At 39.7% G+C, this 24,085-nt stretch overlaps 1 protein-coding gene and 2 non-coding genes across 3 annotated transcripts in view; all 3 read right to left on the bottom strand.

The window, feature by feature from the left end:
* Nucleotides 1-24,085, bottom strand: part of FBXO28 (F-box protein 28) — a 33,598-nt gene that overhangs the window by 8,174 nt on the left and 1,339 nt on the right. Inside the window, exons 2-3 of the mRNA XM_072830118.1 lie at nucleotides 13,491-13,600; nucleotides 6,690-6,828 (exon numbers count right to left, since the gene is read on the bottom strand). Coding sequence (XP_072686219.1) covers nucleotides 6,690-6,828; nucleotides 13,491-13,600 — 249 coding nt within the window. The remainder of the gene's footprint in view (nucleotides 1-6,689; nucleotides 6,829-13,490; nucleotides 13,601-24,085) is intronic.
* Nucleotides 9,410-9,516, bottom strand: LOC140636183 (U6 spliceosomal RNA). Its single transcript, XR_012033485.1, has one exon. It is a non-coding gene; the product is annotated as a U6 spliceosomal RNA (small nuclear RNA).
* On the bottom strand, nucleotides 12,644-12,716 carry TRNAM-CAU (transfer RNA methionine (anticodon CAU)). Its single transcript has one exon. It is a non-coding gene; the product is annotated as a tRNA-Met (tRNA).

The following is a 24,085-nucleotide window of genomic DNA, read 5'->3' as shown; positions in this document are numbered from 1 at the left end:
CAGGGCGCCGGGACACAGCCCAGGATCCCGCCTCCCCCAGGACAGGCAGAGGCTGGGAGGGCCCAGGACAGCAAGGACGCTCCTGCCCCAGCTGAGCAGATCAGCGGCCCCGCCCCGGAGCCTCCAGGCCCTGCCGACGGAGAGCTCCAGAGTTCCTGCGGGGGCTGAATCCAGGGCTCCAGAGCTGCCCCGCCACTGGGGCCGTTCCTCCTGCGGCCTCACGGGGTAAACAACCCCCACTGAGCCCTGCACCAGGCAGGGGCACAGCAGCTCCCCCAACTGCTAACACCTGAAAATCAGCACAGCAGGCCCCTCCCCCAGAACACCAGCTAGACTGACAACTTCCAGAGGAAGCCAAGGGACTTAAAGTACACAGAATCAGAAGATACTCCCCCGTGGTTCTTTTTTGTTTGTTCTGTTTTGTTTTGTTTTGCTTTTTGATTTGTTTCCTTCCCCCACCCCCCTTTTTTTTCTCCTTTCTTTTTCTTTCTCTTCTTCTTCCCTTTTTTTTCTTTTTCGTTTTTTTTCTTCCTTTTTTTTCTCTTTCTCTTTTCTTTCCTTCTTTCTCTCCTCTCTTTTTCTCCTTTTCCCAATACAACTTGCTTTTGGCCACTCTGCACTGAACAAAATGACTAGAAGGAAAACCTCATCTCAAAAGAAAGAATCAGAAACAGTCCTCTCTCCCACAGAGTTACAAAATCTGGATTACAATTCAATGTCAGAAAGCCAATTCAGAAGCACTATTATACAGCTACTGGTGGCTCTAGAAAAAAGCATAAAGGACTCAAGAGACTTCATGACTGCAGAATTTAGAGCTAATCAGGCAGAAATTAAAAATCAATTGAATGAGATGCAATCCAAACTAGAAGTCCTAACGACGAGGGTTAACAAGGTGGAAGAACGAGTGAGTGACATAGAAGACAAGTTGGATTGGAATGAAGTCTCCTCGGGTCCCCCTCTCCTGCGATCACCAAAGGGGAGCAAGAGACCCCTTTTCACCTTAAGGGTCATCACAATGGGGAGACACAAGTGTAACAGACATGAGAAAGAAACAAAGTTCTGACCACCTGGTTCCTTTTTTTTTTTTTTTTTTCTTGACCACCTGGTTCCTAATGCTCTTGCTGCACTGGTAGCTGAGCCTTCCCTGTACATTTTGGCCCTCAGCTCTAACCCTGAGAACTGAAAAATTACACCTGTAAACTAACTTGTACCACATTCTTATCTTTACTGATTTTGGCCTTTTAGATACAGCCTCAAAGCAAGGCATCTCTCCATTTGCTCAAGTCTTCAATTAAGAAAGTTAATGTTTCTAAATTTTACTAGAGAGAGAGAGAGATTAGGTTTAGTCAAGTGGTTGATAATCCAAGTTTTCAATAAAATTAAAAACAATGTCTTTCCTCTTTCCAAAGTTTTTTTTTTTTTTTTTTTAAGATTTTATTATTTATTCATGAGACACATACACACACAGAGGCAGAGATACAGGCAGAGGCAGAAGCAGGCTCCCAGCAAGGAGCCCTATGTGGGACTCAATCCCAGCTCTTAGGATCACGCCCTGAGCTGAAAGCAGATGCTCAATGGCTGAGTCAGGAGTCCCGTCTCTCCAAGTTACACTCAAAGGACAAGATGGAGGAGAAACTAACATGGCACCTGAGAACCACACTGCTTCTACCACTCGAGTTACTTATGGTTGCAATGGCACATATTAGAAAAGCATGGTATCTACCCAATTTTCAAAATATTTCAACCCCCTCAGTGGGTTTAATTACTTTCTGAAAATTACTGTAGCAGCAAGAATGTAATGGTGTGATGAGTCTTGAGTCTACTGGAAAGATCACACACTTTAAGGCTGGGCACTAAATTTCTTTTTTTAATAGCTTGTGATTTTCTACTTCTCAGATCATTCCTTCAATTTTTTAAAAGTTTTATTTATTTTCAAAAATAATTTCTATTCCGAATGTGGGCCTTGAACCCAGGACCTCAAACCTCAAGGTCAAGAGTCACACGCTTCAATGACTGAGCCGACCTGAGTGCCCCTGGCCACTCAAACTCTTAGTGGCTGTTTCTATAGCTTTCAAATGTGCTGCGTGCTGATCCTACCTGAGCCTGAGGTGATAATATTTTAAAAAGTATGGTACCAACCAGATCTGGTGAGTGAGCACTGCATCCCTAATGCTGGCAGCTCATGTTAACTAGCACAGACATGCTATGGATACGGCTGCAGTCTGTGGACTCTTGTGAGAGAGAATTTCTATTTTATGTCACTTGTTGAGCAAAGTTCCAAAGAAAAAACTGAACCTCTTTGTCCTCATTTTTTCTCACTTTCCACCTTTTTGTTCTACTTGAGATCTCAACCTTCCCTTCTACTCCTTTTATTTAATTCAACACTTCTTCCATATTTAAGAAATTTAAGTTCATTTAAAAACTTCTGTATTTTGGGGATGCCTGGGTGGCTCAGTGGTTGAGCGTCTGCCTTTGGCTCAGGGTGTGATCCTGGGGCCCAAGATCGATTCCCACATCAGAGTTCCTGCATGGAGCCTGCTTCTCCCTCTGCCTATGTCTCTGCCTCTCTGTGTCTCTCATGAATAAATAAATAAAATCTTAAAAAAAAAAAACAAAACTTGTTATTTCTATGTGGCACATGTTTGACTCTATCCTTTTTTCTCTTAGAATATTAGTCATGGTTTCTTCTCTAAGGCTTATATCCTTGAATGGTTTTCTCAAAGATGTCTTCCCCCATTTGTGTTTCATATTAGTCTGATGATTCTCTGCTAGTATTTAAGAACCCAGCACAGAGACAGCTCACCAAAACCCCCTGCTTAGCCCAGATGGTGGGAGGGGTGGGGGTGGAGGAAGAGGGGCAGGGCAGGGACATCGTGAAAGGGGCATCCGGAAGGAACCCACGTTCTTCAAAAATGTGGAGATCAGGGTATACCAAGGCTGCACAGAAACTGCCCCATTAAGGAGGATACAGAGTCTAGCACAGCACTGGATGGGGCTCTGGACTGAGAGAGGGGCCACTGTATCAAAGTCACACTTCCTAATTTGGTAACCATGCTGCAGCTCAGTTAGAAAATGCTTACTCAAGAAATACATAAGAATATTTAAGAATAAAGGGTCACAGTTATCTCCACCATTTTCAAATGATTCAGAAAAAATACAACACATACTTACAGTGAGAATAAAAGCAAATGGGACGAAAGGTAAATAACTGTGGGATCTGGATAAAAGCCTATGAAAGATCCTCATACTACTCTTGCAGTTTTCATGCAAATGTGAAATTGCATCAAGAAGTTACCAAAAAAAGAGAAGAGATTACATAATGCCACACTGCCATCCTCTCCCCCTACTCCCTCCCCATCCGCCATCTCCCTGGCCAAAACATTAAAAACTAACCAACAAAACCTAATTTGCAGATTTTAGGTTTGTTCAGGAACATCTGGACTTGTGACCTTGCATAATTACTTACACTGAAAACCCTGACTCTTGGGAACGCCTGGGTTTCACATTCCTAAGCAGGGCCACAAGCAGTGCTGAAGAACAGGCCTTACCTACATCTTCCTTCATCACTCTATTTCCCAGGACAGTCAGTTGGGACTGTCCCACACACTCCATGTGTGTTTCAGTATGTGTGAGATGCCACATGGACCCTCAACTGACTGTAAAAAGTGTGACTTCTCTGTCAGAAGACTTGAAAAATGTATAGAGGAGTGAGCTAGACACCCACAGCCTCCAGGTTCTGAGAGAAGATGGACGGAACGGCCACACGTGGTCAGGTTGGCAGCAGAGGCCCTACTGGACCTGCACTGTTTCTGTAAATAAAGGTTTATTGGAACATGGGCACACTCGTTTATTTCCCCACATGCTGTCCACTGTTTCTCAGAGCTGAGGAGATATTATGAGCATAGCTCATATAAGCTATGTTTACCATAGATGTAAATTCTAACAAAACCACAAAAATGTGTTCTCCTATGAAGTATGAAAGTTCCTGAACTTTTGAGTAAAATCCAGAAGCAGGATCTAGTGGGACAGAAGAATTACCTAACATAGAAACCATATACCAGGATCAAGATTAGATATTATACGGAGAGAGAATTATTTTATAGAACATACTCAGGCACGTGTGATTAAGTGCCGCGGCCTTCAGTTCTGAAGACAGAATGTGAGCAGTTTAAGGCTGAGAAGTACAGAAAGGGAGCAATCATAAAGCAACCCCAATGCTGCAGAGTGTGTTAAGTAAGCAGTTTTATTTTTGACTAAACAAGCTAAAAAGCACCAGCTACATGAGAATAAAAAAATAACATTCAGGGTGGTGCCTGCTGGCTCAGTAGAGCAGGCAACTCTTGATCTCGGGGTCATAAGTCTGAGCCCCACGCTGGGCTCAGGGATTACTTAATTAAAAAAAAAAAGAAAAGAAAAAAGTAATATTTTGAGTATACACAGTGTTTGTTATTTTAGGCAAAACATAAGCTATAAAAATGGCCCTTTTAAGAAACAAAGCAATTCAAGATGAATTAGGTGTGATTAAAGAACAAAAATTAGGGATCCCTGGGTGGCACAGCGGTTTGGCGCCTGCCTTTGGCCCAGGTCGCAATCCTGGAGACCCAGGATCGAATCCCACATCAGGCTCCCTGCATGGAGCCTGCTTCTCCCTCTGCCTATGTCTCTGCCTCTCTCTCTCTGTGATGACTATCATAAATAAATAAAAAATTAAACAAACAAACAAAAAAAAACAAAAATTATTTCTGGGTTTTTTTGGTGGGGTTATTTTCAGGGTTACAGGAGAAAACCAAGGGTGAGTTTTTGTGAAGACAAGGGTACTCTTAAGGGAAAATGGAAGAAAACACTGAAGACGATAACCAGGCAATCAGAAGGCTCAAGTGAAGCTTCTGTGAAGTCACGTCAGCTGGCTGGGCCCGTGTTCTTACCGACGGGACAGGAACAGACCAGACCTTCCACGGCCGTGATGGGAAGGACATGAGTCAGTGCACATGAGCGTGCTCCGAGAATCACAAGTATTTCACGAATCTAAGATGAGAGCAAGGACAAGGGACAGGGATAGGTCTGTATTACATGCGAGGCTGGGTACAAAATCCCTTCCCAGCTGCTCCTCCACCGAGGGCACAGTGAGGGTTCTGGCTGAGGAGCTGCCTAGAGTTGATGCCGCAGTGACCTGCAATACCTTCAAAACTGAACAAGTTCTAAAAAACAAAAACAAAAACAAAAAACAAAACAAAAAAACTGAACAAGTTCTCCACACCTGCGGCCTTGGTTTTGTTATTTCGGTACCAAAATTAACATGTGAGTCAACAAAGACTTGCAAAAAACCCCAGCAAAGCTCGATTGGATTTGACCCTATTTGTTAAGACAGCAAAGAGCAGCGTTCCAAGTATGTGGTCCTGATCACCCAGAATGGAGATTGGCCACTTCTGTAAAGGCCATGTATGAAGTTGCTCAGGCTTTGCAGGCCACGTGGACTTAGCACAAACTACTCCACTCTGGTTCCTAAAGACTGGCTGAATTGTTTTTGACGTTATGGAATTGTGTTTCCTAAATATTCACATTCCTAACAATGAGATATGGGTTAAAAACCATGAGGCTGTAGGGGACAACCTATACTAGTTCAGTCAACCTCCCAGGAATACTTGAGAGTTGAGGCCTATCAATCAGATTTGGATACAATCTGGCATAAGAATCAGAATCTGAAGTTGCCAACTGGTCACCTTTTAAAGTTAAGTACCCTTCAGAAGAATTTGTAACCAAAAGGATGAAAGTGAGATATATTGAAGAATATTTTAAATAAAATAAGAAACAGGATACCCCACCAATAAACCTCACAGAAAACTGAAGACAGAGGATGTATATAGAAAATATTGCCAGTGTTAATTATCTACAGAAATAACATAAAGCTAACATTCGACTTTTTTCTAGGACTTGCTTAGTTCTGACCACATTAAATGGAATCTTCTGCCAGTATCAAGTAAGTAGCAAAAGGACCTTTCAATGCATCTCTACTTCTTCCACATACGATACACACAGATTTCATCTGAATTTATTCCCAATTCAAGAAGCAAGATACTACACATGTAGTATGCTGAGTGCTGGGGCCTTCAGGACTTGGTGACGGTCAATCTGCCACCATAGACTGCCTTCTGTGTTCATCACCACTATTCCTGCACTGCTATCCCGTATCTACACCTGCCTGATCTGGAAGGACCCAAGTCGTTCTCATGAAACACTTCTCACACGAAACAAACATCAGCTTGTCCCTCCTACTCCATCTCCCCCAAATCAGAACAATCCTAATCGCAAGGATAATACCTGTAAACTTGCTCACTGTCCATCCTAAACAAAGAGTAAAAGCCCACAAATGGGTTCTTTAGTAGGAACTCTTTTTTTCCCTTCATATTTATGGAAATAGCTTATTACCTGGAATAGAGGATGAATTCCTAACAAGCTTTTCTAAAGAACAGCAGGGCTTCTACTGCATGTTTCACAATGAGGTCTTTCAAAATGGAGATCACACAGAATATGGCTTTCTCTACCAGCTTCTCTACAGAAGCTGAACAAAGCCATTCACAGGAACTCATTCCAGAGAAGTAGAACAATTCTGACAGGTAAACAACTGCTTTAGAGTAATTTCGGTTTAAGCAGTGCAATCCAGCTGTTTTAGGTAAGCAGTTCTATTTTACCTTTCCTGGGATGAAGCAACAGAGATTGGAATCCACATACTTCATGAAAGTCATATTTAACAGTGAGAGCCTTGTTTCAACAGCAGCAAGGATGTCTGCGTGACGGGCTAACGAGTGGTTTCTTCTTTCTGACTCCCTCCTATGGTAAGAAAAAGCAACCATGAAAGAAGTACTGTGAATGAAAATGGTAAGCAACGAAAATGCCTTTAATGGGATTTCTAACAGTCTAACATAGACGGTTAATTCTGATATCTACAACTGGGTCATAATTTAACTGTAACGATCATCAAATTGCTATGTCCAGAAATCCCTCCCAAGGACTAGTACTCACTGATAAATTATTTGGGGGAGAAAAAAAAAATCTTTGTTTTTTGTTTTGGCTGTATCAGACCTGAGGGCTATTTGAATTAGAAAAATCAGAGAAATGAAAGAATTATGCAGGGATGTGTGGACAAGGAACTATGTTTTTACCCATAAAAGCAGCTCACTTAAACTTTTATTTACTTTATTTTTTATTTTTTCTCATTAAACTTTTGTTTTAATGGGTCTCAAAATTCTGTGACCGATTTTTGGTCAAGTTGTTTCCATTAAAAAGTACTGATTTTAAAAACTAATAACTTAAAACTGCCACACATGCAAAAAAAAAAACAAAAAAAACAAGAAAAACAAATGGTCTACAAAACATTCTCCTTTCCTTCTGAAGGTTTTAGGGTGCATTGTTATCATTAACCAGTCTTTTACTATTAAACTTAAATGGCCAATTGACACAAACAGTTCTGAGACCGTTCTTCCACCACTGATAAGACTGGGGTGGCAGGTATTGGGGATAATATTCATTTAGCCTTCTGAGCTTTCTGGGCAGACTTGGTGACTTTGCCAGCTCCAGCTGCCTTGTCCACTGCTTTGATGACACGCACAGCAACCGTCTGTCTCATGTCACGAACAGCAAAACGGCCCAGAGGAGGATAGTCAGAGAAGCTCTCAACACACATAGGTTTGCCAGGAACCATATCAACAATGGCAGCATCCCCAGATTTCAAGAACCTGGGACCATCTTCCAGCTTCTTTCCAGAACGACGATCTATCTTTTCCTTCAGCTCAGCAAACTTGGCAAGCAATGTGAGCTGTGTGACAATCCAGCACAGGTGCATATCTAGCACTGATTTGGCCTGGATGGTTCAGGATAATCACCTGAGCTGTGAAGCCAGCTGCTTCCATTGGTGGGTCATTTTTGCTGTCACCAGCCACGCTGCCACGACGAACATCTTTGACAGATACGTTCTTGACACTGAAGCCCACACTGTCCTCAGGAAGAGCCTCACTCAAAGCTTCATGGTGCATTTCCACAGACTTTACTTCAGTTGTAACACTGACTGGAGCAAAGGTGACACCATACCAGGCTTAAGAACACCAGTCTCCACTCGACCCACTGGGAAGGTACCAATACCACCAATTTTGTAGACGTCTTGGAGAGGCAGACGCAAGGGCTTATCAGTTGGACGAGCTGGTGGCAGAATGCAATCCAGGGCTTCAAGCAGTGTGGTTCCGTTGGCATTCCCATCTTTACGGGTGACTTTCCATCCCTTGAACCAAGGCATGTTAGCACTTGGCTCCAGCATGTTGTCACCATTCCAACCAGAAACTGGCACAAATGCTACTGTGTCAGGGTTGTAGCCAATTTTCTTAATGTAGGTGCTGACTTCCTTAACGATTTCCTCGTATCTCTTCTGGCTGTAGGGTGGTTCAGTGGAATCCATTTTGTTAACACCAACAATTAGTTGTTTTACACCCAGTGTGTAAGCCAGAAGGGCATGCTCACGGGTCTGCCCATTCTTGGAGATACCTGCTTCAAATTCACCAACACCAGCAGCAACAATCAGGACAGCACAGTCAGCCTGAGATGTGCCTGTAATCATGTTTTTGATAAAGTCTCTGTGTCCTGGGGCATCAATGATGGTCACATAATACTTGCTGGTCTCGAATTTCCACAGGGAGCTATCAATGGTGATACCACGTTCACGTTCAGCTTTCAGTTTATCCAAGACCCAGGCATACTTGAAGGAGCCTTTTCCCATCTCAGCAGCCTCCTTCTCAAATTTTTTGATAGTTCTTTTGTCGATCCCACCACATTTGTAGATCAGATGGCCAGTAGTGGTAGACTTGCCTGAATCTACGTGTCCAATGACGACGATGTTGATGTGAGTCTTCTCCTTTCCCATTTTGGTTTAGGTTTAGCGGTGGTTTTCACGACACCTGTATTCTGGCGGCAAACCCGTTGTGAAAAAGCAAACTTTTATTTTTTAAAATGTTTTTAAAAATGATTTTTTAAAAAAGATTTTTATTTATTTATTCATGAGACACACGCAGAGAGAGAGGCAGAGATATAGGGAGGGAGAAGCAGGCCCCCTATTGGGAGCCTGCTGTAGGACTTGATTCCAGGACCCTGGAATCATGATCTGAGTCAAAAGCAGATGCTCAACCACTGAGCCACCCAGGAGCCCCTAAAAATGATTTACTTACTTATTTTAGAGGAGGGGTGGGTAGGGGCAGAGGGAGAGGGAGAGGAATCTCAGACTCTGCACTGAGTGCAGAGACTGACACAGGGCTTGATCTCACGGCCCTGAGATCATGACCTGAGCCAAAACCAAGAGTCAGATGCTTAATTGACTGAGCCAACCAGGTGCCTCCAGCTCCCTTTTAAACTTTTAGTATTTTTTTTTTTTAATATGGAACACTTCACGAATTTGGGTGTCATCCTTGCGCAGGGGCCATGCTAATCTTCTCTGTATCGTTCCAATTTTAGTATATGTGCTGCCGAAGCGAGCACTTAAACTTTTCGTTTTATTGTGAAATAATTCACATATAAAAACCACTTTTAATGTGTATAACTTCATGGTTTTTAGTATATTCACAGAGTTGTGTACCTACTACCACCATTTAATTTTTTTAAATTATTTTTTATTTTTTTAAAGTTTTTATTTAAATTCCAGCTAGTCAACATACAGTGTAAAGTTAATTTCAGGTGTACAACCCAGTGGTTCAACACTTCAACACAATTATCCAGTGCCCATCACAAGTGCCCCTGCCAACCCCTCTCACCCATCCCCCCCACACTTCCCTTTCAGCAACCATCAGTTTGTTCTCTACATTTAAGAGTATATTTTTTGGTTTCCTTCGCTCTCTTTTTTCCCTTTGCAAGTTTGTTTTGTTTCTTAAATTCCATATATGTGGGACACGTGGGTGGCTCAGTGGTTGAGCATCTGCCTATGTCTCTGCCCTTCTCTCTGTGTCTCTCATGAATAAATTAAAATCTTAAAAAAAAATTCCACATATGCATGAAATTATATGGTATTTGTCTTTCTCTGACTTATTTCACTTAGTATAATATTCTCCAGCTCCATCCATGTCATTGTAAATGGCAAGATTTCATTATTTTTTATAGCTAAGCATTATTCTATGGAATAATGTAATAACATTTGTAAAACTATATATATATAATAGAATATGTGTATATACTGCATCTTCTTTATCCATTCATCAGCTGATGTACACGTGGACTGTTTCCACACTTTGGCTATTGTAGAAATGCTGCTATAAACATTGGGGTGCATATATCCCTTTGAATTAGTATTTTTGTATTCTTTGGTCAAATACCTAGTAGTGTAATTACTGGATTGTAGGGTAGCTCTATATTTAACTTTCTGAAGAATTTCCAAACTCTTCTCCACAGTGGCTGCACCAGTTTGCATTCCCACCAACCGGGCAAGAGGCTTCCCCTTTTTCCTCATCCTCACCAACACTTGTTGTTTCTTGGCTTGATTTTAGCCATTCTGACAGGTGTGAGGTGGGGTCTCATTATGGTTTTGATTGGTATTTCCCTGATGATGAGAAATGTTGATTATCTTTTCATGTGTCTGTTGGCCGTCCGCATATCTTCTTTGGAAAAACGTCTGTTGCTGTCTTCTCCCCTTGCCCCTTTTTACAGTAGGCTCCACACAGGGCTTGAATTCATTACCCTGAGATTGAGAGTCAGATGCTTAACTGACTGAGCCACTCAAGCACACCTTCTGCCTGTTTTTAAATTGTATTATTTGTTTTTTGGGGTGTTGAATCTCATAATTTTTTTTTTTTTAAGATTTTATTTATTTATTCATGAGAGACACAGAGAGAGAGAAAGACACACACACACACACACGCAGAGGGAGAAGCAGACTCCATGCAGGGAGCCCGATGCAGAACTTGATCCCGGGACTCCAGGATCACACCCTGGGCCGAAGGCAGGTGCTAAACTGCTGAGCTACCCAGGGATCCCCGAATTTTATAAGTTCTTTAAATATTTTGGATACTAGCCCTTTACCTGATAGTCATTTACAAATATCTTCTTCCATTCTGTAAGTTGTCTTTTAGTTGTGGTGATTGTTCACTTTGTTATGCGTAAGCTTCTGCACCACTTAATTTCTAAACATCTTTCCTATCACAAAACGAAAGCCCATAACTACTTTGAGTCACTCCCATTCCCCAGCCCTTGGGAGCCACCAGTGCATTTTCTATTTCTATGGATCTGCTTATTCTAGACACAGCAGGTAACTGTGGAGTTGTACAGTACGTGGCATTTCGTGTCTGTCTTCTTTCATGCAGCAGAGTTCTTTTTTTTTCATGCAGCAGAGTTCTTAAGCCTCATCTGTGTTGTAGCATGTATCAAGGACTGCATTCTTTTCTGCTGCCCACAAATATTCTATCATAGAGACATACCATCATTTTGATTATCCTATCATCAGGTGAGGACTGTTGGGCTGTTTCCCCTTCTGCCTGTTATGAATAATGCTGCACAGAAGACATATGTACCAGCTTTTTTGTGTGGCTGTACTTCCATTTCTTTTGGCTATATACCTAGGAGTGAAACTGCCAGGTCATATGGTAATTCTATGTTTAGCCTTTGGAGCAATAAAGTGTTTTCCAAGGTGGCAGAACCATTTTATAACCTCACCAGTAATCTACAAAGGTTCTGATTGGTCCACATCCTACCTAAGATTTTTTGTCTTCTTTCCTTGGGCCATCCTAGCGGGTGTTCAGGAGTATCTCTGTTTCTATCTACAACACCTTGGTGACCACTGATGTTGAGTATTCTGTATTTGCTTGCCTCCAGTTTATCTTCCTTGGAGAAATGTCTAATTCAAGTCCTTTGCCCACTTTTAAACCAGGTTCTGTGTCTTTTTACTGTTGAATTCTAAGAGTTCCTCACACGATCTGGATGTAAGTCCCCCATTGGGAAGACGAGCTGTAACTATCTTCTCTCCTTGTGTAGGTTGATCCTTCGCTGGCATGATGTCATTGTCTGAAGCACAGAAGTTTAAATTCTGATGAAGTCCCATCTGCCTACTCTTCCCTTTTGCTACTCGTGCTTCTGGCGTCACAGAAAAGAAACCATTGTCTAATCCAAGTTCATGGAGGTCAGTACTGTTTCCATGTAAGGATTTAAGGTATACCCTGACACACTTTGGTCTATAGTCTATTTTGAGTTGATCTTTGTAGACAGTGTGAGGAAGGGGTCCAACTTCATTCTTTCACAAACAGACACCCAGCTGTCCCAGCATCATCTGTGGAAAGCATTATTCTTTCCCCTATGAATTGTCAAGACATCCTTATTGGAAATGAACTAACTAAACATGTAAGGATTGGTATTCTATACTCTCATCTATTTTCTCTGCAAAAAACACAGTTAGGATTTTGACAGGGATTGCACCGAATGTGCCTATCAACTTGAGGAGAACTGCCACCATCACAGCATGAAGTCTTCCAATCCATGACCATGAAATGTCTTTCCATTTAAGTCTTTTTAAATTTCTTTTATCAATGTTTTGTAGTTTGCAGTAGACAATTCTTTTTTTTGATAGTCATTATACTTCGTGATGGTATTGTACATGGAATGGTCCCTCTTTTTTAAGTAAGCTCTATGCCCAACGTGGGGCTTGAACTCACAACCATGAGATCATGAGTCACATGCTCTCATGACTGAGCCAGCTAGGCCCCTCCCTTCTTCCCTCCCTTTTCAGAGTCTAGCTGACACACAATGCTACCTTAGTTCCTTAGTCTCAGATGTACAACAGTGACTCAACATCTCTATAACCTATGTCATGCTCCCTACAAGGGTAGCTGCCATTTGTCACCATACAATGCTATTCTAATACCACTGACTATATTCCCTATACTGTACTTTTCATCCCCATGACTTTTTCATTCCATAACTGGAAACCTGTACCTCCCACTCCCCTTCACCTGCTCTCCCCATCCCTGCATCCTGGAATCATCTTGTTTTCCGATCATTTAGTGTGAGTAAACATAATTATACAATTCCTTTTTGTATATTGATCTTATGTCTTGCATCCCTGCTGAGCTTGTTTATGAACTCTAACAGAAGACTCCTTATATATATGATCACATATATGTGAGATCATGTCATCTATGAAGAGAGAACACTAATTCTTCCTTTCTAATCTAATCCTTTCTCATAATGCCTTTTATTTCATTTTCTTGCCTAACTGCCCTGGTTGGTTAGAACCTCCAATAAAATGCTGAATAGAAATGGTGAGAGAGGATAAACCATAGTCAAAATCACTTATTGTGATCCAAGTACCCTCCCTATACAAACATGGGAAACCATTTAAAATGTAAGCTTACCCAGATTAAAAAAACAAAAACAAAAATAACAGGGCATCCCATGTTGGGTATAACCATTACTTAAAAACCAAGAAACAAGAAAATTCCCATTTGTAAATTATTGCCACCACTAGCCCAACATACCTTGGAAGTTGTGCTTTAACTTGTTTCTGACATAGATTGTGGTATCTCTCCACTTTTAGAAATCCCTGATTCAACATTCTCTGGCAGACCAAGTCCATTCTTTTACAAACCTTTGGGCAGCAGGAGGAGAAAGAATTTTAACATGTAAATTCAAGTAAGTAACAATTAACTTAAGACTCCTGTTGGCTGAAAGTTCCCTGTGCCAGTTTGCTGTCTGAATCTCTCAAACAGTACATATGATATATAGATGGCACAAAGATTAAGAGGTGAACCTCTCATACTTTATAACTCTTGCAACATTACTTTAAGAAATTAATACTATGTGTAGGCAAGGAATACTTTACCTTTATATTAGGTATTTGTTCAATGTTCTGAATTTATCCCCATTATCATGGTCAGAAAATGTATCCTGAAGATCAGTAAAACAACAAATTCAAAAGGTTTTTAATGGGTTGAAAATAGAAAATTCTCTTTTAGCTCAAAAGTATATTCAACCTTTCACCAAGTTTATAGGACCTATATAATAAGAATTCTTATTCTACTAGTCAGGGTTAAGTAGAGAGTTACTCTATACTATATTCTCTCATATCCTACATAATATAAAATCTTTTAACATATGGAGCAGAATCTCGACTATTTTGTATCTTTAAGGAATACTGGTTTTTATACAGTAAAAGCCCAGGATTGTAAGTCAGAACACCTGATTGTGAGCCTAACTTTTACACATTCTTGAGCAAGTCAGCTACCATTGGAAAGCCCGAGTCAGCCTTCTATATTACTGTATCTGAGGGCTATCATTAGGGTTAAGGGCAACAAGACATGCTAAAGTCACTTTGGATAAACTCTAAAGTACTCTCTAAAAATTGTTAAGTAAATTGTTTAACTTAGTACTCATTTGAAAATTTTGCTCCACTGGTGCTGTATTTCTGAGACACGCCAGTTATCTTTGTTATCTTAATGAAACCCAGTGCACAAAATCTGTTTGTTTTCTGATGGCTGAGAATTTTGCAGTGACTCAGAGTCATCAACTTGAATGTTAGTTCTCACTGTATAGGTGTGGATGTTGAAAGTGCAAGACACTGAGATAAATCTAGATCAAGGCCAAAGCGATTAGATGGGGGTTGTCATATGCTTCTATCTCTCACAGCACCCAAGCACAAATGCTTGACAAATACTTGTTGAAACTGAAATGCTGATGAAACTCTTGATATGTTTGCTTTCTCCTGAGAATACACAGATAAAGATTCTGGGAAACAGGACTGAAGCTAATGAAGGCTATAATACTCTAATATTAAACACTATGTACTTCCTAAATCATAGCATGCCAAAGAAATGGCATTAAGGAAAACACTTCTTTTCCATTTGGAAATAAAAATATAGCGAACTTTTAGTAATGAAACTAAGAGTAATTCCTAATAATTGATATTTTAGAATAAAGCGGGATCTACTTCTAACTAAACTCAACCAGCTGTTAACATATAGTCAATGTCTATTAAAAAATTACAATAATAAGACCAATACATATTAACATAAACTTTAAACTTTATGTTTTTTAGAAATCTCTACACCCATTGTGGGGCTTGAACCCACGACCTCAAGATCAAAAGTCATATATACTCCTTCACCTGAGCCAGCCAGGTGCCCCAACATAAATAAAGGAAAAAAAAAAACAACAACAAAAAACTCTTCTAAAACAAAATATTTAGTGAGTTACATTTTTGGAAATCTCTTTGATATGTAGAGTTTTATAAAACAGAAATGAATCGTCATATCTGCTTCTGCATTCAATCTACTGAAGTATTACCTTAGAAAGTTCTAAGAAACAATACACAAGCACACATTTCATGAGTTATTGGTATGCTGACATCATCACATGTCACAGAGCTCCTGGAAAGCTCCATTGTCCACTTGTGAAAGGTGGAAATAACAACTTAGAACTACAATGAAAATACTTCCACGTTTATTATGTTATTGAGGGAAGGAGGAGGTATGTCTACATGTGTGATGAGAGGGAATACAGTAGACTAAATTCTCCTCTTTCACAGAAGAAAGTCAACAGTTATCAAAATAGCATCAGCCCAAAGACTTGAAAGTGGCACCTCTGGGGAATAAAAATTGAGGGCTTTAGAAATAATTTTGTTGTTGCCAGATCTGTTTTACATGAAGCACCTTTTAACACAATCTGGTAGGAAACACTTCTTGTCTTTGTGAGCTATGCAACCTCTTTGGTAATTTCTGAGATGAAATAAGAAATAATTTTTTAGCAGCAAATTTATAGAGAAAAAAATTAAGGTCAGATATTATTGTAATACTTTCCAAGTTACTCCCTATATTATTTCATTTTTATACTAGCATTTTGTTGCACCAAAACTACTAAGTGCTGGGATGTATTCTGATAATCTAGAAACTCACCTAGTGTCTAAGTACTGAGCAGTATGAGTACTGGCTGGGTGATGAGAATGTGAATACATAATCACATAAGGTCAGCCAAGGAAGCCTTCACATGATACAAGATTTGAATTACCTTCGCAAAGAGGACAGGACTGCTAAGTTAGAGCTGTGACCCATGCAAAGGCACCGAATCTGGAGTGAATAAATCACTGGCAAGCAAACTACTACTCAGGATAGATCAGGTGTGCAGGCAAAGCTGAGAATAAAATCTCCCATATTTTGAGCAGGGAAATCAGATGGTAACTTAAAGATCACCCATTTTTGGAAAGATCTCGTATGGGGACAGCTGGTCATTTTCTGTAAACACTATAAAATTAGGACTAAATATGTGGTTCCAGAAATTTCACACCAGGATAGCCGAAATCAATGGAGATGAACCCCCAAATGAACAAGCATAACGTAAGAAAATAAGGGCCTATAAAGAGTCTCAACTAACATTGCTAAAAGCTGGTAAAAAGAGAAAATGGGAAGTCACAGACAAATGAAAATGGCACCACAAAAGCTGAAGTCAGAAATATTTGTAGCATTAATCAATATTATTGTAAGAAAAGAGCAGCATATAATTTGGTGTTCTTTCTTTCCTGGATGTTCAATAGCACTGATAGACCAATAGCACAAAAACAAAGATACAATAGATCATGTATCTTTGTTTAGAATCCAGAAAGCAGTAAAGTGACCCCTGGAAAACAGAAGCAATTGACCCCTGAACAATACAAATTTGACCTGCAGGGTCCACTTATAACATGGAATTTTTTGGATAAATATACAGTCCAGTTCTGTAAACATATGTTCTTTTTCTTATGATTTTTTTCTCCAGCTTCCTTTATGAATATAGCATATAATACATAGAACACACAAAATATGTTCATCAGTTATTTATGTCAATAGTAGGCTGTTGGTGGATTTTCAAATGCACAGGGGTCGGCATTCCTAATCCCTGCATTGTTCAAAGGTCAACTGTACACTAATTTTCCCTACAGTAAACAGTCTAATGATAGCTGCTGCTGATGTACACTAACTTGCAATGCAAAATTATCTCATTTAAAATGTAGCTTTATATCTATGGGTATTTAAGGCTGACAGGAAGAAATTTTATTTCCCTAGTTATTAAAAATACAACAAAAATCCTGGCAATTTGGTCATTTACCCAAGGCAATAAAATAAATTCTGGAGTTTAGCACACAAAGATGATGACTATGTCAAAAACTATCATTGTATTCAGAGATCAGCAAAAACAGACACTTATCAATCTAACAGGGAGCTCATAGAATACACATCAGTGTCCAGTGGAAAGTTTAGTCTGGGTTCCTCTGGCACTGCTGTTCTAGTTAGAAGAGATGTAGTTTTTCCTTGTTAAATACTTGGAAGATTTAAAATGTCACATTTACCCTTTTTTTTTTTTTAAATTTGAGTGTCTGTTCTTTTTTTTTTTTTATATTTTATTTATTTATTCATGAGAGACACAGAAAGAGAGAGAGAGAGAGGCAGACACACAAGGCAGAGGGAGAAGCAGGCTCCATGCAGGGAGCCCGACATGGGACTTGATCCCAGGTCTCCAGGATCATGCCCTGGGCTGAAGGCAGCGCTAAACTGCTGAGCCACCCGGGCTGCCCATGTTTACTCTTTTCCGTCACTTTCTAACGTAAGTAGTAATGAAAATTTTTCTTCATTTTGTTTAGGAATCTTTTTTGATTTTTGTGCCATTACAGTCCTTAACAGTGCAAGACACACTTGCCACAAATTTGTGAAACCTGTACTTCTCTTGTTAAACCTAATCTTGGTATCAAATCTGTTGATTCTAAAATGCGTATTTTTTCGTATTTTAACATCTGACATCAGAATGGTCTTATAATTGGCAGCATTTCTTTTTCAGATAGCTTAGATGCTGTGAAACATAAAAGGGTGGACTTCTTTGATTTTGTTTAAGATGCTGTAGAGACTTTAAGATGTTACCAAATTCAATAAAAGCTCTTCTGGGGGGAAAAAAAAGGCACTGCTAAAATATTATACATACAAGTTGATCAAGATGCATTCTGATTTCAAAAATGTTAATACTTGAAATTATATCTTAGAGTCAAGGAAATACTGTAATGGAACCAAATTTTTCATGTATTTATTTAGTGCTCTACATTTCTCCAATGAATTAAATACTTGATGTTTTTCTCCAGTTAATCCAGAAGCTATTATCAAAGACTAGGCTGCTTATCAATAACCCTCAAACTGGAAGGAACTTAAGACAACAGAACCTTGTCTTCCTTTGTCAATCAAATTATTCAGTGGCCACAGTTAAATTAAGAATTTAGGCTTTTAATTAGTATCTTTTTAAATTTTGTTATCTGCAGCTCTATAGACCGAAATAATTAATCCTAACTATTCTCAACTGATTACAGTCTAACACTGCTGCTACAGAAAACTGTTGGCCACGAGTCTCAAGTAGGACTTCTTGAGGCAACATGAGATTTTAAGGACACCAGGGGGTATTCTTACTACACAGCCAAAGTTCAGAGAGATGGCACTAGACCAAAACCTTTCTAGAATCCTTTCAAAGTTCAAAAACTAGAAGTCAATCATGAGAAAACAATCAGACAAATGTGCATTGTAGAACATTTTATAAGCCATCTGCCCTGATTCTTCAAAACACCAAAATCTTGAAAGAATGAAAAAAGTAGGGAGAATGTTCTAGGTTAAATGGACAAATATTTTAAGGGCAGCCCCGGTGGCACAGCAGTTTAGCGCCGCCTGCAGCCCAGGGCGTGATCCTGGAGACCCTGGATCGAGTCCCACATCAGGCTCTCTGTATGATGCCTGCTTCTGTCTCTGCCTGTGTCTCTGCCTCTCTCTCTATCTCTATGAATAAATAAATAAAATCTTAAAAAAAAAAAAAAAGAGAGACAAATGTTTCATTAGATTCAAAACCCTATCCCCCACCAAAACAAACAAAAAACCTACAAAGACATTTTTAGGATAACTGAGAAATAAGAATATAAAATGGAATGTTAAATCCCTGGGAAGTGATAATACTGTGATTATACAAAGGACAAAATGTCATCATATTTGCATTTTACTTTTAAATGGTTTAATGAAATAAATAATCTGTGTGAAGGACACACAACACACGTTTAGAGAGAGAAAGAATGAGCACATAAGTAGTGAGAGCGCAATGTGGCAAACAGTTAACGATGGGTGATAAAATCTCTTAAACAATTCTGTCTATGTGGTGTGGACTGTTTATAACACCACATACAGAGAGACAGTTAATTATCTGCAGGTAGAATTATAACAAATTTTAAGACTCTTAACTCTAAGAAACAAATTGAGGGTTGTTGGAGGGGGGACAGGGTAACTGGGTGATGGGCATTAAGGAGGACACACAATGTAATGAGCACTGGGTGTTGTATAGAACTGATGGATCAGGGGATCCCTGGGTGGCTCAGAGGTTTAGTGCCGGCCTTTGGCCCAGGGCGCGATCCTGGAGTCCCGGGATCGAGTCCCACGTCGAGCTCCCGGCATGGAGCCTGTTTCTCCCTCCTCCTGTGTCTCTGCCTCACTCTCTCTCTCAAATAAATAAATCTTTAAAAAAAATAAAATAAAATAAAACTGATGAATCACTAAATTCTACCCCTGAAACTAATACACAGTATATGTTAACTATATTGAATTCAAATTAAAAAAAATAAAAATAAATTAAAAAAAGAGTTATAACAAATCTTAAATTCTCTGGGTATCGGGGATCCCTGGGTGGCTCAGCGGTTTGGCGCCTGCCTTCGGCCCAGGGCGTGATCCTGGAGTCCTGGGATTGAGTCCCACATCAGGCTCCCTGCATAGAGCCTGCATCTCCCTCTGCCTGTGTCTCGGCTCCCCACCCCTCCGTACTCATGAATAAATAAATAAAATCTTAAAAAAAAATTCTCTGGGTATCCTCCCTTAGATATTCACTTGGAAAGAAAATAAAAATTTCTTTTAATATTAGCCTGAGCAAAACAATTAGGAAGAAAAGCCTTTTCCCAGGATTTCTATACTACATCTTAAAAGCCAAATAGAACAGCTTTTCTGATTCTGTTTTTGATGATCTGTACCATTGTTTTCATTAATATGGGAGTGGAATGATGGTTACCACGCAGCCTGATGCACTACTGCAAATGGCTACCTTTATTACATACTAACTTCACATCACTTTTTCAATTTTCATTCCCATTAAAATGGTCTTAAGTTAAAAAAAAATCCTAATCTCTTCTGTTGAAGGTAAATATGAAGCAGTGCACTTTCTAGCACTACCATAATCTATACAGAAAATACACTTATTTCACAATGACACTTATTTTCTCTCCTTTACTTGGAATACTGCTGTTCTTAAGAATATTTCATTTACTTAACAAATACTGAGTATTTATACTGAATCATAGACTACAGAAGGCCACTGGAATTCCTGATGAAATGGAGCCTAAATTCAGTGCCCAACTGGCCCCTCCAAAGACAATTCCAATAAAATCTGTAAGTACAACCATGTTGCATGGGAACTCGGAAGTACTACCCAGTCAAGTGCAGAGAAGAGCCAAAGAGACTTTTCTGACATACTGACACTTGAGGTGTATCCTCAAGGTACAGATCTGTTCTAGAAGGAGAGAAGGGGAGGCTGCAGAAGCAGCAGCACATGCTCCCAGAGGCCTAGGATATTTGGGAAACTCAACAGCTTGATGATGCCTGCTTCGATCAAGCTTAAGTACAAGATGGTAGAAGTGGGTGATTGGAAGAAACCTCTATCAAAGGTTATCTTTTGCTCCTAGTCTCAAAAATTGTGAGATTGGATCATATACATTGGCCATCCTTTGAAGCTAGGACCTTCTCCCGTCCCAAAAGAATCTGTGCTGCTCTGCTGAACAGAGTATGCAGGTGCCTCTGGTCACTATTAGGAAATAATGATGAGTTAAGTGGTGGAAGCTGTTTAAGATCCCTACTTGCTGCCCCCTTGCAAAAGGTGTCAACCCTGGAGGTTCTCAAAATAGTTTCTTAAATCTGGTCGGTCTGAGAAATAAAAAAAATGTAGAACATTGCAGGGGGTGGGGGGGGGGTAGAGTCTGAACACTAATCTAGGACATCTGACACTTCAAACAATCGCCTCATAGTTCTAATTAGTCACCCTGCTCCAATCGCTTCACTACATTATACGTCATTTCTTTTCTGCTGGGAATGCTCTCTCTCCTTTACTAAGGATAAACGGGATAAAAACTCATTATCTTGAGGAAGCCTCTCTGATTAAATGCTCCCGATTAACCTCAACGTTCTTTTATTTCTTATCTTTGCAGTTGCCATCCTGGTGCTTTCTAAGTTTGCTCAAGAAGGGGTGTGTGTCCATTGTCTTCATGACACTGTGGACAAGGTTACTGATTGAATCCCTTCACTTTAGGACTAGAATCTGTAGGAGAAAATGAATAGTCCCCTAAATATCATAATCTCCTACCTGTAAGTACCTGTTAATAAAATCAACTTAATGATGCAATGGTGGGGAAAAACCCCACAAATCAACAATACAGAGAATACATTCTCCAATAGGCTGCAACAAAGAGCTTTGGTTCTCAAAGTGTGGTCTAGGGACCCCTGGGATTCCCAAGATCCTTCCGAGACTCTGAGGCCAAACTATTTTCATAATACTAAGACGTTACTTACCATTTTTACTCTCGTTCTTCCATAACATTACAGTGGACCTTCCCAGTAGCAGCATGACACCTAACAGTTTTTCTGACAGCTAACAGAGTATGTGTTGTCTCTTCCTGTGTCTTCTAGGATTTTCTAAGGTAAGCTTATAGGGTCCTCAATAACTTTTAAGAGTGTAAAGATGTCCTGAGGTTAAAAAAAATTTCAGAACTACTGGCAAAGAACAAGAGATATGAGGAAGACAGCTTGCCTATTAAAAAAAGTAATGGTTTCTCATTTTCCTTCATATTTCCTACCAATCAACCTTCTCTATAAAACTGTCCCACACATTTGTGTTTTTTAAAAGAGATTTATGTATTCATGAGAGACCCAGAGAGAGAGAGGCAGAGACGTAGTCAGAGGGAGAAGCAGGCTCTTCACAGGGAGCCCAATGCAGGACCCAATCCCGGACCCTGGGATCCCAACCTGAGCCGAAGGCAGTGGCCCAACTGCTGAGCCACCTAGGCATCCCTGTCTCACATATGTGAACAAAAGATGTAAAAGGAACTATAAATGGGTAACATATTTAACTTGCTAGAGTGCTCTAGAGAAATATCTTGGGATGAAAGTACATATGTATTTTGTTACCTACCAGAAAATTTCATTCTAGATAATGAGCAAGCCTTCTGAATTTAACCCTCAGTCATATTTATGTCCTAAACCACTAATAGGATTCTATTAAATTTATAGGAGCTCCATTCAAACCATACAGGAAGAAATTTGATAGGATCCCTGTAAAACAGCTTTTAAAACGCCTCCCACACTCATTTTTCAGTGAGTGAGAACACTGTGCTCACAAAGTCAAAGTCAAACACTCAAACTTGGCTTAGATTTACTCCCTAACTAGGGGTAGGACCTCACTTCTTAACCTTTGCCATCGTCAAGGGGGCCTAGGTGACAGTCTAACGCTGCATCAGCACAAATCTGTCTGATTTACGGGAAAAACAACTCAAAGTACAAGTTTTGTCACTTCAAAAGCTGTGTTCTGCCAAATAATTTTAAATACGATTAAATCTTTAAAGAATTACTTCTGTGTAACCAGGATTTCTAGGCTCTGGGTACATTTTTGTAGCAATAGTCAATGGGAGGAAAAACGGCCAAACAAACCAACAATTCAATAAGGGATCTGGACAATCCCTTGGAAATAACTAGACTGGAGAGTCAAATTTCAATTATTCATGGCAACAGAAAGCAAAGACTATCATCAACTAAATGCACAAAGCAGAAAACTGTTATTTTAGCAATTTCAACTGAGGGCAAATCTTTTAAAGAAAATACAGAGTAATAAGTACATGGTTTGTGTGCCTGTCCTCAAATTTTGGTGCTAACCACAGTTTCAATTGAGGTCCTAGTGAGGCATGTAAACCGGGAAGAAAGAAAAGAACCCAAACATCCAAACAGTACATAAACTAGATCATCAACCACTAAGCAGCTGACATTTAGCTTTATGGAAACTAATTCTATTCTTAATTAATATCACCCTCTTCCAAGCATGTCCAGCCTTAATCCCACTAAACACACACACAGCCTTAAGATGAAGGGAGCTATGTAATGTGTACTCCAGATAGCAGCATATATACTAAAGTTCCTTGATTTTCTAGCAAATAGCTCTTCAGGTAGAAGTAAAGTACCTACCAGGCACTGTTTATAGACTGCCAATTTCATTAAGAGACCACAATTAAATTAATGCTGACATCTAGTGGCAAGAAAAAACATCTTTCTTTTATAATGCTACCTGAACTGTATCTTATGACACCAAACCAATCAATCTGAAGCCAAAGACACTTTCAAATGCCCACAAAACATTATCCACTTAATCTAAGAATTATCTATTAACCTCAAGTAAACAAAGGAATAAGAAAATAGTTCCCCATTACTAAACCCGAGGGAAAAGACTCCTCTCTGAGACATAAAATTGCAGAATCTTTTGTGGGGTGCGGTGAAAAGGAAGGTAGCACAAGGGATGGGAAGGGGCTCTTTATGAAAAATCTTTGAAGCAACAAAAGGCTAGAATAGATGACTGCTTTACAATTAAGAATGCAACTGAATATTTCACTTGAAAGAGATCTCATTTATTAATAAACTGAGGGATGTATTTTAACTCTGTCCCCTGAGAAGCTAGTTTTTTCTCCCTTAAGAAATGTTTTAAAAAAGTAAATGACTAACAAACAAAAAAACAGTTTCCCCCCCACACTTACAAAAAACAGAACTGGGAATATTTCAAGCTTTACAAAAGCCATTGTCTGACTGAGGCTCAATCCAATCAAATGTTATGCCCAGTTTCCAGACACCATGAACCTCGATCAAAGACCATCCTTTATAAACACCGGAAAGAACATTTAAGATTCTATATGGAATTCTAGGATGACATGTATGGGAATTCAGGGACAATCAATTTTGAAATATGACTTTTCCACCGAAGAATCTTCCATTCTTGCAGACTGGGGGGTCGG

This window comes from Canis lupus, chromosome 6, assembly GCF_048164855.1.
Source record: "Canis lupus baileyi chromosome 6, mCanLup2.hap1, whole genome shotgun sequence".
Taxonomy (NCBI): domain Eukaryota; kingdom Metazoa; phylum Chordata; class Mammalia; order Carnivora; family Canidae; genus Canis; species Canis lupus.
Note: the sequence above shows the minus strand (reverse complement) of the source record. Positions and strands in the feature narration are given on the sequence as shown.